Raw genomic sequence first — 15,444 nt, forward strand, 5'->3', positions numbered from 1 at the left:
TATGTCCCCCGACCTCAAGCATCACTTTATTCATAATCAGCTTTCACTTACACATTTTAAAATTCATTTTCAAGTTTATTGTCATTCAACCACATGTGTATACAGATAAATGAAACATCATTCCTCTGGGGGGAAGGTGGAAAACAAATTCCATCTAGTCACAAACAGCACACAATTCCGATTCAGCTAATATTAGCACGTCCCTGAGTGGCATGGCCTTAAGATTGACAGGTTGACATAAAGTGCAAGGTGCATGTTTATGTAAGACAATATAACGATATAGGCACTATTATAATGAAACAAACAGTCTTATAAATACGTGATACAGCAGGAATGAAAGATGAAAAGTGCAGAATGAGAGTATGTCTACGAGTTGGTGAGTGGGAGGGCATTCAGACAGGGTGGCATCAGGGTGTTAAGAAGCCTCACAGTCTGGGGAATAACTGCTACCTAGCCTGACAGTTCTGATTCTTATTCTGCGGTACCCTCTGCCTGATGGCAAGAGGTTGAACAGATTGTTGATGAGGGACACCGCCAAGGCTAAAATTTATGATCCTTCCCAGTTGTGAAGCTGCTGATGGTACATTATCAATCTGATACAAACCATGTGGCAAAGAGGGATTTGAACAGCACTGTCCAAGACTTCGACCCAGTGACAATGAAAGAAAAGTGATACGTTTTCAATACTGAGATAGTACTTTATCTTGAAAGGAACCAGAGGGCATCTCAGTTAAACCACTTCCCCCACCCTTTGAGACAGCAGAATTAATGGGTTTGGAAGGTGCTGCATAAGATATGGTAAGCTATTGCGACTTGTATTAAGTAGATATACTATGTAGTTATATATAATTTGGTGTAAGCCTCATATAAGATTTGAACTATTTGAATAGCTGCTCACAGCATAAATATTGGAAGAAATTTGTGGAATAATGTACCAGTAAGTGTCTGTTTGCCTTTAGGGAGAACTTGCCTGCCTCTGTGTTAGAAGACACATTAGAGAAACATGCTTGTCTCTCCACAAATACAATATTTGTTTAACAATCAATTATTATGTTTAAATAATTAGCTGTCTTCCATTATCTCAGTGACTAAAGGAAAGAAAGATACTGAGATTAGTGGAAAAGACTGAAAGGCATATATTTATAAAATGTCTGGATATGTGACAGATCCAAATGTAGAGTAACCATTATTTCATGCTCCTCCACACTCATGTACTAGAAATGACATTAAGCAATCCTAGATCTTGAATCAAAATAGGAAGAGTGATAAAAATCAAGCTAGGTGTTTTAAAAGGGCTGTAAAAACATAGTTCTAGAAATGCAGGGACACAAACCATTGACGATAGCAGGATAAAAACATAATGGGAACCTTTACTTTACTGGCAGAGAAAAGGACTCTAAAACTGAAGAAGTAATGCCATACCTTTATAGAGAGTTAGTCAGTCCTTAGGTTGATCTAGCTAGTTCAGGGCAGGACTCTTTTGGAAGGGTGACATGGTCTGAGTGAAGGTGTAAAAAATATGAAAATGACTCCATGGACTAGGAACTTCATTCATGTTGAAGAAGTGGGAAGCTTGACGTTGTTCACTTTGAAGGAGAGCAAGCTAATAGATTTAATAGAGGAGTTCCGAGTTTAAGGCAACAGAGAAGATAATTAGAAAAATGATATAATGCAGCATGGTTTTGACCTGGAATGACCTGACCGAGGGAGAGCTGGAAACAGTTTCAATTCTAATATTCAAGAGTTTGAAAAAAAGATGGTGTGCAGGGAAGTAGGGTTATCAATGAGTTAGCCCAGCCCTTGTAAGCCGAATGGTCCCCTTTTAGGCTGCATCATGATATGTATATAGGAATGTAGAACAATTTGATGATGGACTAAGAAAAAGACCTCAAACAGAGGTCCCTGCAGTACTTTCAACGTACATTTTGAAACAGCATAGTCTTCTTTTCACCTTTCTCAATATTCACCACCTGACATTTAAATTCAAGTTTAATTATCGTTCAACCATACGCAAGTAACGCCAAACGAAACAGTGTTCCTCTGGGGCCAAGGTGCAAAGCACAGTACAAACTGAACAAGGCAAATATAGCACATATAAGATAGCAGTGAACATACAGTCACACAAAAAAATACAAAATAGCCCAAGTCCCCAAGTCCATGAGTGTTTTTGGCAAGAGCACGTCCGCTGCAGTGTGGAGATGAATGCAATCCAGCTTGTCTTCCACCAAGCAATCACTAGAGGGCAGCACCGATGCCACGCCACTCTACCTCAGGCTGCTGCAATCAGGCAGCACCTCAGCATGAGGCTTCTCTGCGCTCCAACCAAGGCCCTACATCTCCCACCGTTAGTCCTGCCTATAAACCAGTGAACTTACAGCATTCCACATTACTAATCTCCAGCAGAGTCTTGCAATGACTAGAAAAATTACTCAGACTATAACTCACTGTTAGACTGCACACCGCCTTCGTGCCCCAACTCAACACTTCTCTGTAGCAGGCGGCAGCACGGTCTGCACCAAGTCCAGCTCCTCCACCAACAAGCAACTCGTTGATGGGGTAGACCTGCTGCAGTACTTAATGTCCATCAGTGTCTTGTGATCATAAAAAAGACAGTAACACCTTTAGTTGGCCCCGTAGAGGCCACTACATCTGAGCACATTACCATCTTACCAGACATCACATTCATTGGAACATAATTTGTAAAGTGAAGCAGATCACACTATCACTACTATTTCATACATTTATCTTAATAATCAGGGATGTATTTCTAGGCATGGGAATAAAAAAGCTGAAAATGATTAGCTGTGGGATTTGATTTTGCACTGATCGTCCATCCATGGAAATTTCCAATCATCTCAAGAAATCTAAAAGTGACTCTTTTGAAGAGTGCCGTTAAAAACTTATTCTAACATTTCTGCATAATTTATAATGCTCACAATAAGGTATCACTTTAGGTCTCATAGATGAAATAGTCCAGAGAAAAGTGACAGCTATTTTCATTCCAATCCATACAAGTGCAGCCTTCCTTTATGGTTTACCTGCAGAGAAAAAGGATATAAAATAGTCAGGGATGGAAGCAGAGGCTGTATTTATACTCCTACTTGTACATCAATACAGAATGGTTTATAGAGTACATCCTTTAAAAAATAATCACTGTCACATGGATTGGGTTTTACACTGGATAGATTTTAATTCCACTTCTACATGAAGCAGGCTGTCAAGAAGTGAATCCCCTTGCCATTTTGAAACTCACTGCTGACCTTTACTGGGATGAAGTGAGAATGATGGCCCTTGCCATTAACCAACCGAGTAGTCAATTTTGACCGAGCTTGGCGGCAAGGAAACTTGGTAAAATTGAATCCCCAATGGGCATCGGGGGAAGGTGCTGGAATGCTTGGTAACTCCTCACACAGTGAAAGATGGCTGTGGATTGTTGAAGGTCAATCAACCCAGCTGCAGGATATTAACGCAGGAGATCCTCAGCACAGTATTTTACTCCCAACGATCTTCAGCAGCTTCAGCAATGAAAATCAAAAGCAAAATACAGATGCTAGAGATCTAAGATAAAACAGAAAATACAATAAATACTTAGAATATCAGGTAACATCTGAGGAAGACAACCAGAATTGGAGATTGAAGACTCATTTCCAGAACTAGGAGAGGAAGATAGAACAGGTAGTTTTAAGTTGCAGAGAAGATATCTGCAGGCAGTAGTGGAATGAATAGTACTTGTGCTGTTATCCGGTTAAGTGAGTTGAAAAGGCAGTTAGAGGAAGAAAATGCAGACAGGGGAGTGTAATGCATTGTCAACAGCAGGGCTGAGAGACTGCTCAGCAAGCCAGACTGTACTTACGGCGAGTGAGAAACAATCAAAATCGCAGGTGGATAACCATAGACCATAAGACAATGGAGCAGAATTAGGCCATTCGGCCCATTGTGTCTGCTCTGCCATTCCATTCTGCTTGACTTATTATCCCTCTCAACACGCTCTCTGGCCTTCTCCCATAACTTTTGATGCCCTTACTAATTAAGAAACTATAAACCTCCACTTTAATTATAACCTTGGCCTCTACAGCCATCTATGACAATGACTTCGACAGATTCGCCAAATGCTCCTCATACATTAAAGCTGTCATTCCTGGGATCATTTTGTAAACCTCTTCTGGACCCTCTTCAATGCTAACACATCATTTCTTAGATAAGGAGCCCAAAACCGTTCCCTTATAGCAGAGAATTGATAGTTCTAATACAGACAGAAACAGAGGGTTTCTTTGGAAGACCACAATAGATGGAACTCATTATAACAGTGATGGAGGCCACAGACAGATAAGCTCAGAGAGGAAGCAAGATGGTCATGACTAAACTGAACTCCTGCCTCAGAAAGGACCTAGTCCCACTGCCATCTGCCTATAGCCACAATAGGTCAATGGCAGAGGTAATCTTAATGGCTCTTCACATGGCCGTAGACCACCTAGACAATACATACACCTATGTCAGGATGCTGTTCATTGTCTATAGCTCAGCATTTAACACCATCATTCCCACAATCCTGATTGATAGGTTACAGAACCTGGGCCTCTGTACCTCCCTCTGCAATTGGATCCTCAACTTTCTAACTGGAAGACCATAATCTGTGCAGATTGGTGATAATATATCCTCCTCACTGATGATGAACACTGGTGCACCTCAGGGGTGTGTGCTTAGCTCACTGCCCTACTCTCTCTATACCCACGACTGTGTGGCTAGGCATAGCTCACATACCATCTATAAATTTGCTGATGATACAAACATTGTTAGTAGAATCTTAGATGGAGACGAGAGGGCGTACAAGAGCGAGATATACCAACTAGTGGAGTGGTGCTGCAGCAACGACCTGGCACTCAACATCAGTAAGACAAAAGAGCTGATTATGGACTTCAGGAAGGGTAAGTGAAAGAAAACATACCAATCCTCAAAGGGGTATCAGAAGTGGAGAGAGTGAGCAGTTTCAAGTTCCTGGGTCCCAACCTATCGATGCAGCTATAAAGAAGGCAAGACAGTGACTATACTTCATTTGGAGTTTGAAGAGATTTGGTGTGTCAACAGAAGCACTCAAAAACTTCTATAGAAGTACCATGGAGAGCATTCTGACAGGCTGCATCACTGTCTGGTATGGGCTACTGCACAGGACCGAAAGAAGTTGCAGAGGGTCGTAAATTTAGTTGACTCCATCTTGGGTACTAGCCTTCAAAGTACCCAGGACATCGTCAAGGAGTGGTGTCTCAGAAAGGCAGCCTCCATTATTAAGGACCCCCAGCACCCAAGGCATGCCCTTTTCTCATTGTTATCATCAGTTAGGAGGCACAGAAGCCTGAAGGCACACACTCAGCAATTCAGGAACAGCTTCTTCCCCTCTGCCATGATTCCTAAATGGACATTGAACCTATGGACATTACCTCACTTTTTTTATGTATCTGTTTTTGCACGATTTTTAATCTATTCAGTATACACATAACGTGATTTGTTTATTTTCCTACTTCTATATTATGTATTGCATTGAACTGCTGCTGCTAAGTTAACAAGTTTCATGTCACATGCTGGTGATAATAAACCCGTTTCTGATTGTGAAGAATTAAAGTGAAAGCCCACAGGAATCTCAGATTTGCTCCTGTATGCTAAATGCAGGTGTTTTCTCAAACCTAGACGTCGAGGAGACCGCATTTTGAGCGCATCAGGGGATATGGTGAGAGACCAGGTATATGGAGTTGAATGGGATCCGGGATCAACCATGATGAAATGGCCAAGCAGACTTGATGGATTGAATGACCTAATTCTGTTCCTATGTTTTATGGTCTTAAAAGAACTGAGTATAGAACAAAAGATTGGAAGAAATGCAAGTGAAATACTTGAAAAACTGAACAAGGGAGAAAGGGAGGGAAGTGCCTAAAGGACGTATACCACCTCCTGCAGTTGCACGAGAAGGCGATGCAAGATTAGACAATAGACAATAGGTGCAGGAGTAGGCCATTTGGAGCCAGCACCACCATTCACTGTGATCATGGCTGATCATCCACAATTAGTACCCCGTTCCTGCTTTCTCCCCATTTTCCTTGATTGCGCTGTCTTTAAGAGCTCTGCCTAGTGGTAAAATCACTTTGAAAGTGGTGGAAATTGTGAAGTATGTGTTGAATGTGGTAGTTGATCAGTTGGAAGATCTGTTCAGAAAAAAGATGACATCAGTCAAAGGTTCTGTCTGGTAGGGAAGCTATCATTCAGCAAGAAGAAAAACATTTCAAAGCAGTATATGCAGCAAATCTCATTATCTGAACAATGAGAAAGCTTGGAGGAACCGGGAGAATGGAATGGCATCCTTAAGAATCAATTAATGCTTTAATGACCTTCCATCATAGGATCAGAAATGAAAATAATGCTGAATTCCATTTGTAATCCCTCAACAAATTAAGCAGTCCATACTTGTTATGAAGGCTGCTGTTGGGCAGGTTAGGGAAAACACTGAAGCTGACCAGCACTGTGTGGTCCCAGGCTGCACACCAACCAGCATTGTGCATGTGGATCATTGCGGTAATCGCTAGCCATAAACGGCGATCTCTGATCTAGGGAGCACTGTGCAAGCAGGCAAAGAAGGAAGAAAAAGGCAGCTTCTATCACATCCAAGAGGTGATCAGAAAGTCCTTATGATCACTGTCAACAAATGGAGTAGGTCTTGACAATGGCCCACATTCGTTGCCCCAACCACAGTCGGACACATAGCTCCACATCTTCCTGTGGAAGGGCCATATCACTTGTATACTCCCAAACCCAACCTTTCCAGATTGAGTTTTCATTTGTTGCTGTAAATTCCTGTAAGGCAACACACTTAAAAGTTGCTGGTGAACGCAGCAGGCCAGGCAGCATCTCTAGGAAGAGGTACAGTCGACGTTTCGGGCCGAGACCCTTCGTCAGGACTAACTGAAAGAAATAGTAAGAGATCTTCTTTCAGTTAGTCCTGACGAAAGGTCTCGGTCCGAAACGTCGACTGTACCTCTTCCTAGAGATGCTGCCTGGCCTGCTGCGTTCACCAGCAACTTTTAAGTGTGTTGCTTGAAATTCCAGCATCTGCAGATTTCCTCGTGTTAACGATTTAAGGCAGTTATGTGAGACACGGGTTCCCGTTGCAGCAAGGTCCGACAGCGGAGAGAAGCGGCTTGCGCTAGGTTCCCCAGGCAACACCATGAGTGTAACACACTTCTTTAACAAAGATAATGGCTCTTCTTTATTAGCTTCATTAACGCCCCTGTTCCTAGCTAACACACGAATGCAAATACATTCCTAATTCAGCCGACGCGGAAGGACTAATTCCTACGGCCCCACCTTCCTCCTTTGGGCCAAACTTCACCCCGCCCACCCAGTAAACCCTCTGGGTCATCTTGCTCCCAATTGGACGTAAGGCAGACTGGCAGCGGTGAGCACCAATCGGAGCGCGGGAGCGGGAAAAGCGCGCCAACCGAATGAGCGCAGCGGAAAGGGGAAGTGAGTGAGTGAAGTGCGTGTGGACGGGGAGCTGGGGCTAGTTTTATGATGCTTGGGTCGGGCGCCGCCGAGCAGGAGCTGCCCCATCAAAACGATGTAGACAGGTAATATTTGTTATAACTGAAGCAGAAACAGCTCGCAACGGAGTGAGTAATACCTTCGGCCTGTCTTGGGGCCAACGGGATCGAACCACGTTACAGAAACAACGCCTTCGGACCACCATTCCGATCGGGGAATTCCCATCTATTATTCATTCCTTTTAAAAGCACTTGGTCGGTAGCGATAATTCGGCATTCACTTAGATCTCCAAATGTTGTTCGACTGTTGCGAGTGTTGCTGCTCTTTGTCTTCACCTATCATCCCAGTTTCTGTCGCTATCTCCGGCGTCTCCTCTCCCACCTGACTTCATCTGCCCTTCACCCTTCCTCACCGGGGTCCATCTATCGCTCTCCAGCTTTTAACTTTACCCCTCCCTCTCAAATCTTTCTTCCGCTAGTTCCTCTTTGAGTCCAACCTGAAATGTTAATTGTCCATTACCCTCGTAGTGCTTCCTATCAGCAACTTACTTTTTGCTGCAGATGCCAGCATCGTGACTGCAGTCTTCTTAGGAGTAAAAGAAAAATATCGAGATATCTTATAATCGTCTTGTCTTAAACCTATGCCTTCTATAATGTGAATACGTTTTTTTTAACCTTCCACCTCGTATCTATGTCTCCTATGTTTCTTTGTGTCTCCTATCTCTATCCCCCTCTGTGGATGGGAGATCTCACACGGCTAGTTAACTTTATTCTGTGGACAGCAAAAACTTTCTGAATACCAACTGGCCTCTTAGGCAATTATACCATATGGCATAAAATACAGCAGTTCTTAGAAATAAGTAACCTAACAACCACCACTTGCATCAGTTGCAGAATGGCCTCTGTAAGACCATTTTTAGGAAGTTGTGTTTTATATGGAAATCTGCTAAGACACAAGAGATAACAGTATTGAATTTTGCCTGCTGTGATCCTGTGACATTTGAATCCTGTATCTTGTCTCCAGGTTATAAGTGATTGGTAGCAATAGATTATTACCAACAAACTCTCACAAGAAAAAATCTGCAGATGCTGGAAATCCAAGTACACACACAAAATGTTTAGGGAACACAGCAGGCCAGGAAAAGAGTACAGTCAATGTTTTGGGCTGAGCCCCTTTGGCAGAACTAGAGGGAAAAAAAAGCTGAGGAGTAGATTTAATAGATGAGAGAAGTACAAGGTGATAGATGAAACCTGAAAGGGGAGGGATGAAGTAAAGAGCTGGGGAGTTGATTGGTGAAAGAGATACTGGGCTCCTCCCGCCACCCAACCAGGGATAGGGTTCCACTTGTCCTCATCTTCCACCCCACCAGCCTCTGCAACTTTCACTGTCTCCAACGGGATCCCACCACTGAGCACATCTTCCCTCTCCCCCTCCCCACTTTCTGCTTTCCACAGGGATTGCTCCTTTTGTGATTTCCTTATCCATTTCTCCCTCCCCACTCCCCCCCCCCCAGTACTTATCCTTGCAAGCAGAACAAGTACTATTACTTGCCCCCCTACATCTCCCTCACTACCATTCGGGGCCCCAACAGTTCTTCCAGGTGAGGCGGCACTTCGCCGGTGTCGATTGTACTCTTTTTCCTTAGATCCTTGATAATCTTTTTTTTCCGTATTTTGCAACTTATTTCTACAGAAGTGCCTTTCCCAATTTCCCATTCAGCTGCTCCAATGTTTCTGTTTGTGTGGCCTTTCCAGTTGGGCTGAAGAGCCTTTTTCCCTGCTGTACAACTCTGGTACTGCTCTGTGGAACAGAGCTCACCACCTACAAGATTGGGAAACTTTTAGAAACAAAATGGATGGGCTCTTGACAGGAAACAATTTGCAGTACTATAAGGAAAAAGTGGGCAAAGGGAACTGATGGCATTGTGCAATTTTTACACAGTGAAGACTCAGTGGGGCAAATCATTGCCTTCCGTGCCTGAAAGGTTCTTGGTTTTGAACTCCAATAGTAGGCCTATACCTTTTTCCCTCTACTTATTTGTCAGCTACTTTGCTAATTCACTGAACTAAATGTGTTTTAAGTGGGCTCAGGGAGTACGTTTGGTGGGAAGGAAGTGGTTGAGGAGTTAAAAATATTGGAGAAATAGAAATGCTCCCATGTCTTCAATCACATGATGGAAGCTCTTAAAGGTGATTGTGTGGAATTATAAAACAAATTAATATTGTATGAAGTTGGTAGGAGGTGAATTGATAAATACTCAGAGCTATGATGAGATGCTAGTTGGATGTAAACCCAAGCCCTTCTAAGTTTTCCTGACTGATCAGAAAGCTGACTTTGAGTAAATTATACAGTCAAAGCCCAGCAAAATCACAAGTCAAACTTCCCAGCAGTTTTAGATAAGGGACTGTTACCTTTTGTTTTGCAAGCAATCTGAACAAACCTGTGCTGTTAATAATTTTCAGTATTGCTGCTTTAGTATGTGACAAAAAAATCAATATCCAGTAGTATGGTTAAAATATCTTTCACAAAAGCATTTATTTACCTCTGACCTACAATAATCTAACAATAAAACTTGAATGAAAATAAAACATAAAACCAACCTGGGTGGAGTACAAGTACAAAGGGACAATGAATATGATTCTTTTTAAGAAGAAAATGTAAAGATTAAGTCCACTTAACTACCTTGATGCAGTTTAGGTTCAGTGTATTTAAGAACTGGCAATGTAGATGTTTTTCAATTTTTGTCTGTAGCTCACACTGGCCATAAGAAATATATTGATGAACATCTCTCTGGTGAATTTTTAAGTGTATCTCAGAATATATCGGAACATCAGGCAAATTGTTTTAAACAGTTCTGATTGAAGGTATTTACCAAAAATGTTAACTCTGTCTCTCCCTAAAGGCTGCCAGACTGGCTGAGTACTTCCATCATTTTCAACTTTTACTTCAGATTTTCAAAATAGGAAGCTTTCTTTGGTTTTTCAACTTAGTTTCTTACTTTATATGAAATTTAGGGTTTAGTTTTGCATTTGATCTGTGTCAGTGCAATTGCAGGAAATTTACTCTTCGTCACGTGGATGGAACCATTGCAAGGGTCTGCGATTTGAGGCAAACAAAGGTCGCAGATGTCATACTGAGCATGAAAAGTATCTTGATTTATTTGCTTACGTATTTCACTTTTGTACCTGAGTGTCCTTGACCTTTTGAACAGGATATTTCAATCACATTGTCAAGTGTAAAGTACACATGAGAATTTCATTTTTGTACAGCAAACATCAGCAGGTGCTATAAATGAGTCTTAGCACCCCCCCCCCCGCCCCCGCCACAAAACATACTTGAAGTACTCAGCAGGTCAGGCAGTTTCTGTGGCAAGAGAAACAGAATTAATATTTCAGGTTGATGATTTTTCCTAAGAGTTGGGGTGTTCTGCCATCTGATTTCTAAATGGACATTGGACCCATGAACAATACCTTACTACTTTTTAATTTATTTGTTTTTGCACTACTTGTTTTAACTATTTAATATGCATATATATACTTACCGTAATTCAGTTTTTTTTACTATTTTATCATGTATTGCATTGTACTGTTGCTGCAAATTTAACACATTTCACGACATATGCCGCTGTTAGTAAACCTGATTCTGAAATAATGTTTTAAGTTCCTGAGAAATGCTAAAGTGGCTAAGGTTCAGTGAAGGGTGTAATGTTATTCTGGATTTCTAGCCTCTGCAGAATCTCTTGTGTTTATAATGTTCTAACACAGATCTCAAAGACTAGTATTTGCTACTACATAAGTTCTCACATAGGATCCATTTATAGACCATTGATGTTTTAAAATCACTACTCATGATCAAAGCCAACCCTACACATTGGCATGTGTTTGCAGTCCAATTGAACCAACCTTGGCTAAACCTTTCTCTCTCCTTCTCATTTGTGCGTCAGCGACATGCTGATTCTGTGTAAGGCTTTTTTTGATTTCTCTCCATTGACCAAATTGGTTTGTGTATCACACAATACAAAATGAATGTTTGCAATGTGGTTCTAACTTTACCTGATATGCGTTAATGTTCAATTTTGTTTCAGAGGTGATGCAGCAATATGCAGAAAAAGAGAAAATTATCTTGAGTGGTCGGAATATTTTATGGCAGTGGCTTTTCTATCAGCCCAGAGGAGCAAAGACCCAAGCTCCCAGGTATGAGGACTGCAGCTCGTCTCCTTGGTATTGATTTGTATACATGATGTAGAATACTATTCCTTCTGTTTCTTGTTGCTCACAGTTCATTCAAGGTCACTGTCTGTCTTTGAAATAAGTTGTATTGTTAGCAATTGGGTATTTCACCATTAATTTGAGTCATCTTCTCCCCCTTCGCCTGCTCTTTTTTTAAAAGAATACAGACTATGATTTTCATTTAGAAATCACAGCTGGGCCTTTTAGAGCCGCGACAGAGCCAGAGGTGAGGTTACCTATTTGGAGCGGGTTGTTTCCCTTCTTCTGAAGGGATAGTGGAATTGGGAACTAAATAAACTTTAGGGAGAATTTGTTTTATTTTGGAACGTTGTAGAGAAGTGGACATGGGAAAGCGACCCATTCTGAAGCTTTTTCAAAGAGCTGTCACAGGCAAGGTTGTCCAAATAGCTTCTTTCATACTGTCACTGTATGACACGGCTTGTGTCTATGTGCATTTCATTACATACACTCAAGTATTTTCACGCTAGAGTTCATTTCCTCCTGAATTGTTTCTTAATTTGGAATTTGTTTTCATTTATTACTATAATAATGTTTACTTTTTTACTATGTGTTGAAACTAACGAAATGATGACACTTTACAGAGAGCCCTTTGCTAAATTAAAATGCCTGTGAAAATAAAAAAGATCTGCAGATGCAAGAAATACAAAATTTAAGCAGAGAATGCTGGAAACACTGAGTAGGCCAGGCACCTTCTGCAGAAAGAGAAACTGTTAACATTTCTTCAGGGAATTTTCTTTCTACAGATCTGCCAGACCTGCATTTTCTGATTATTTTTTTAAATCATAAAATGCCTGTTGCCCGTCTTTGTATAATGAGTGCTTAGCTGAATATTCATGGAATATATTTCTTTTAATGCCATTTAATATCGCATGTTGTTTAATTAAATTCAGTTATGAAATAAATAATAAATGTGTGAAATTTATTCATTAAATTCTGAAAAAAAAACTGCTGTGCTGTTGAAAATTGGATTCATCTGAACTGGAGAAATTATATGTGCAAGCAGCCCCACCCCTCACTGATAGGTTGGATATTTCACAAATCACGACTAAGAAATTCTGAGATATAGAATAAAAATTTGCCTCACAGAATTTGTAAATTTTATTTTAACTCCACATGTCTTGATGTGTACAGATGATGTGGCTTTGTGTTGTGTAAAATCATAATATAAATGCCTTTCTGGGAATGTAACCTCTCCACTCTTGTTGTTTGCATGCTTCTGGGTGACTAAATGCTTGTCAGGAAGTTCACATTTCTTTCCAAAAAGATTTTTATTCTTAATGGTTGTTTTCCATGATACAAATACTCTGAACTGACATCAGTAATAATACAGTATGTAAGTTTTTTTTCTGAGGTGAAATTTATAGCATCACTGGCTTGAAAGATGGTAGTTTAGTTGAGAACAATCAAGTTTAAGTAACTTCCATTTCTCTTGAAGCTCCTGTGTAAGGACCAATGAACAAATTTGATTCTTTGTCTCTACAAAATCTCTTGAGTATCTTTACTACTGCAAGTCAGGGCCATGATTTCTCTTAACTTTGTGGCTTTCGGACCATTCCAAGTTGCTGCTAGTCTCTACCATGTAACCGATTTATTTATTTATTGTTCTCTGTTGCACTAGGACATCACCCAAATTCCATACAATTTTAAAATTTATTCTCCTTTCAACCCATGATAGTAGGCAGAGTTGATGTGAATTTGTTGGCTTTGCAGGCTTCTCCAAAATGCAGGCAAACATTTATTCACACAGAAATTGATAGATTTCTCGAATGGATTTTAAAGGAATGGGGAACAAGATTTGGGGGAATTATGGTGGTAAAAGATCCACCATGATTTTAGTTTTGGAATAGTAGAGCAGGCTGAAAGGGCTAAATGGCCTACTCTTGTTGGGTTTTGTTCTTTGCATAAATTTCCACAGCAGCTTCCTAGCAAGAGCAGTAAGATGTCACCCTCTGATTGCTCTCAGCCTAGATATGCATGCAAAATTGTTCTTCAGCCACTCCAGGTATCTCTGATGCCGAGAACACACTTCCATTTTTCCCCCCAGCTCCACCCATCATTGCAGCATTTGTTCATCTATTATCAATGACAGGAAGAATATAGTTTACATTGTGCTGTGCTTATTTGTGTTAGATGCGAAGATCTTTCCTGCTGGCTGCATGCTGAGAAGCGTGAGAGCTCATAGCACATCCGTAGAGAATATTGTACTGAAATTGGCAATGAGTTTGATGAGGAGAGCTGAAAACATGGTTGTGTGAACTTCAGAAGTGGAGTTCCCATGATTTTCTAAACTGTGTGTCACCCACAAGCTGTTCTAATGACAGAAAACTGGTCTGGGTCATCTTCTAGAGTCATAGAAAAGTACAGTACAGAAACAAGCTCTTTGACCCATCTAGTGCATGCTTAGTCACTTTGACCTGCACCTGGACCATAGCCATACGTACCCCTAATAATCACGGACCTTCCCAAACTTCTCTTGTACGTTGAAATTGAGCTTGCATGCGCCACTTGCTTTGGCAGCTCATTTCACACTCTCACGACCCTCTGTGAAGAAGTTTCTCCTCATGTTCCCCTTAAACATTGCACCTTTCTTCCTTAATGCATGATCTCTAATTTCAGTCCCACCCAACCTCAGTGGAAAAAGCCTTCTTGCATTTACCCTATCTACTATCAAATCTCCCCTCAATCTCCTACATTCCAAGGAATAAAATACTAACCTATTCAATTTTTCCTTGTAACTCCGGTCCTCCAGTCCCGACAACATCCTTGTAAATTTTCTCTGTACTCCTTCAAGTTTATTTATATCTTTCCTATGGGTAGGTGACCAAAACTGCACACAATACTCCAATTTAAGCCCCACCAAAGCCTTATACAACCTCAACATAATATCCCATCTCCTGTATGCAGTACTTTGATTTATGAAGACCATTGTGCCAAAAGCTTCCTTTATGACTCTTTCTACCTATGCGACTACGTTCAATGAATTATGGACCTGTATGCCCTGATCCCTTTGTTTTACCACACTCATCAGTGCCCTTACATTTACTGTGTAAGACCTACCCTGATTGGTCCTACCAAAGTTCACAGCCCTTCAATTGTCTACATTAAATTTTATTTGCCATTTTTCAGTCCATTTTCCCAGCTGGTCCAGATCCTTATAGTCTTCCTTGCTGTCCACTACACCCCAATCTTGGTGTCACCAGCAAATTCGCTGATCCAGTTAACCACATTATCATTCAGATCGCTGATATAGATGACAAAAAACGAAAGACCCAGCACCAATCCCTGCAGCGCTCCACTAGCCACAGACCTCCGATCAGAGAGGCAACCATCAGCTACCACTTTCTGGCTTCTCCCACATAGCCAATGTCTGATCCAGTTTACTAACTCATCTTGAATGCCAAGCGACTGAACTTTTCTGACCAACTTCCCATGGGGGACCTTGTCAAATGCCTTGGTAAAGTTGATGTAGACAAGATCCACTGCCTTGCCTTCATCAACTTTCCTGGTAATTTTCTCGAAAAACTCTTAAGATTTGTTAGACGTGACCTACCATGCACAAAGTCATGCTGACTATCCCTAATCAGTCTCTGTCTATCCAAATACTTATATATCTGGTCCCTTAGAATACCTTCCAATAACTTTTCCACTACTGATGTCGGGCTAAATG

At 41.1% G+C, this 15,444-nt stretch overlaps 1 protein-coding gene across 1 annotated transcript in view; it reads left to right on the plus strand.

Annotated features, from left to right (window-relative positions):
- Positions 1-7,488: 7,488 nt before the first annotated feature.
- The window catches only part of dctd (dCMP deaminase), a 52,949-nt gene continuing 44,993 nt past the window's right edge, over positions 7,489-15,444 (plus strand). Inside the window, exons 1-2 of the mRNA XM_063047706.1 lie at positions 7,489-7,613; positions 11,612-11,720. Of these exons, the coding sequence (XP_062903776.1) occupies positions 7,555-7,613; positions 11,612-11,720 (168 nt within the window). The 5' untranslated portion in view covers positions 7,489-7,554. The remainder of the gene's footprint in view (positions 7,614-11,611; positions 11,721-15,444) is intronic.

Source organism: Mobula hypostoma, chromosome 5 (assembly GCF_963921235.1).
Source record: "Mobula hypostoma chromosome 5, sMobHyp1.1, whole genome shotgun sequence".
NCBI lineage: Eukaryota > Metazoa > Chordata > Chondrichthyes > Myliobatiformes > Myliobatidae > Mobula > Mobula hypostoma.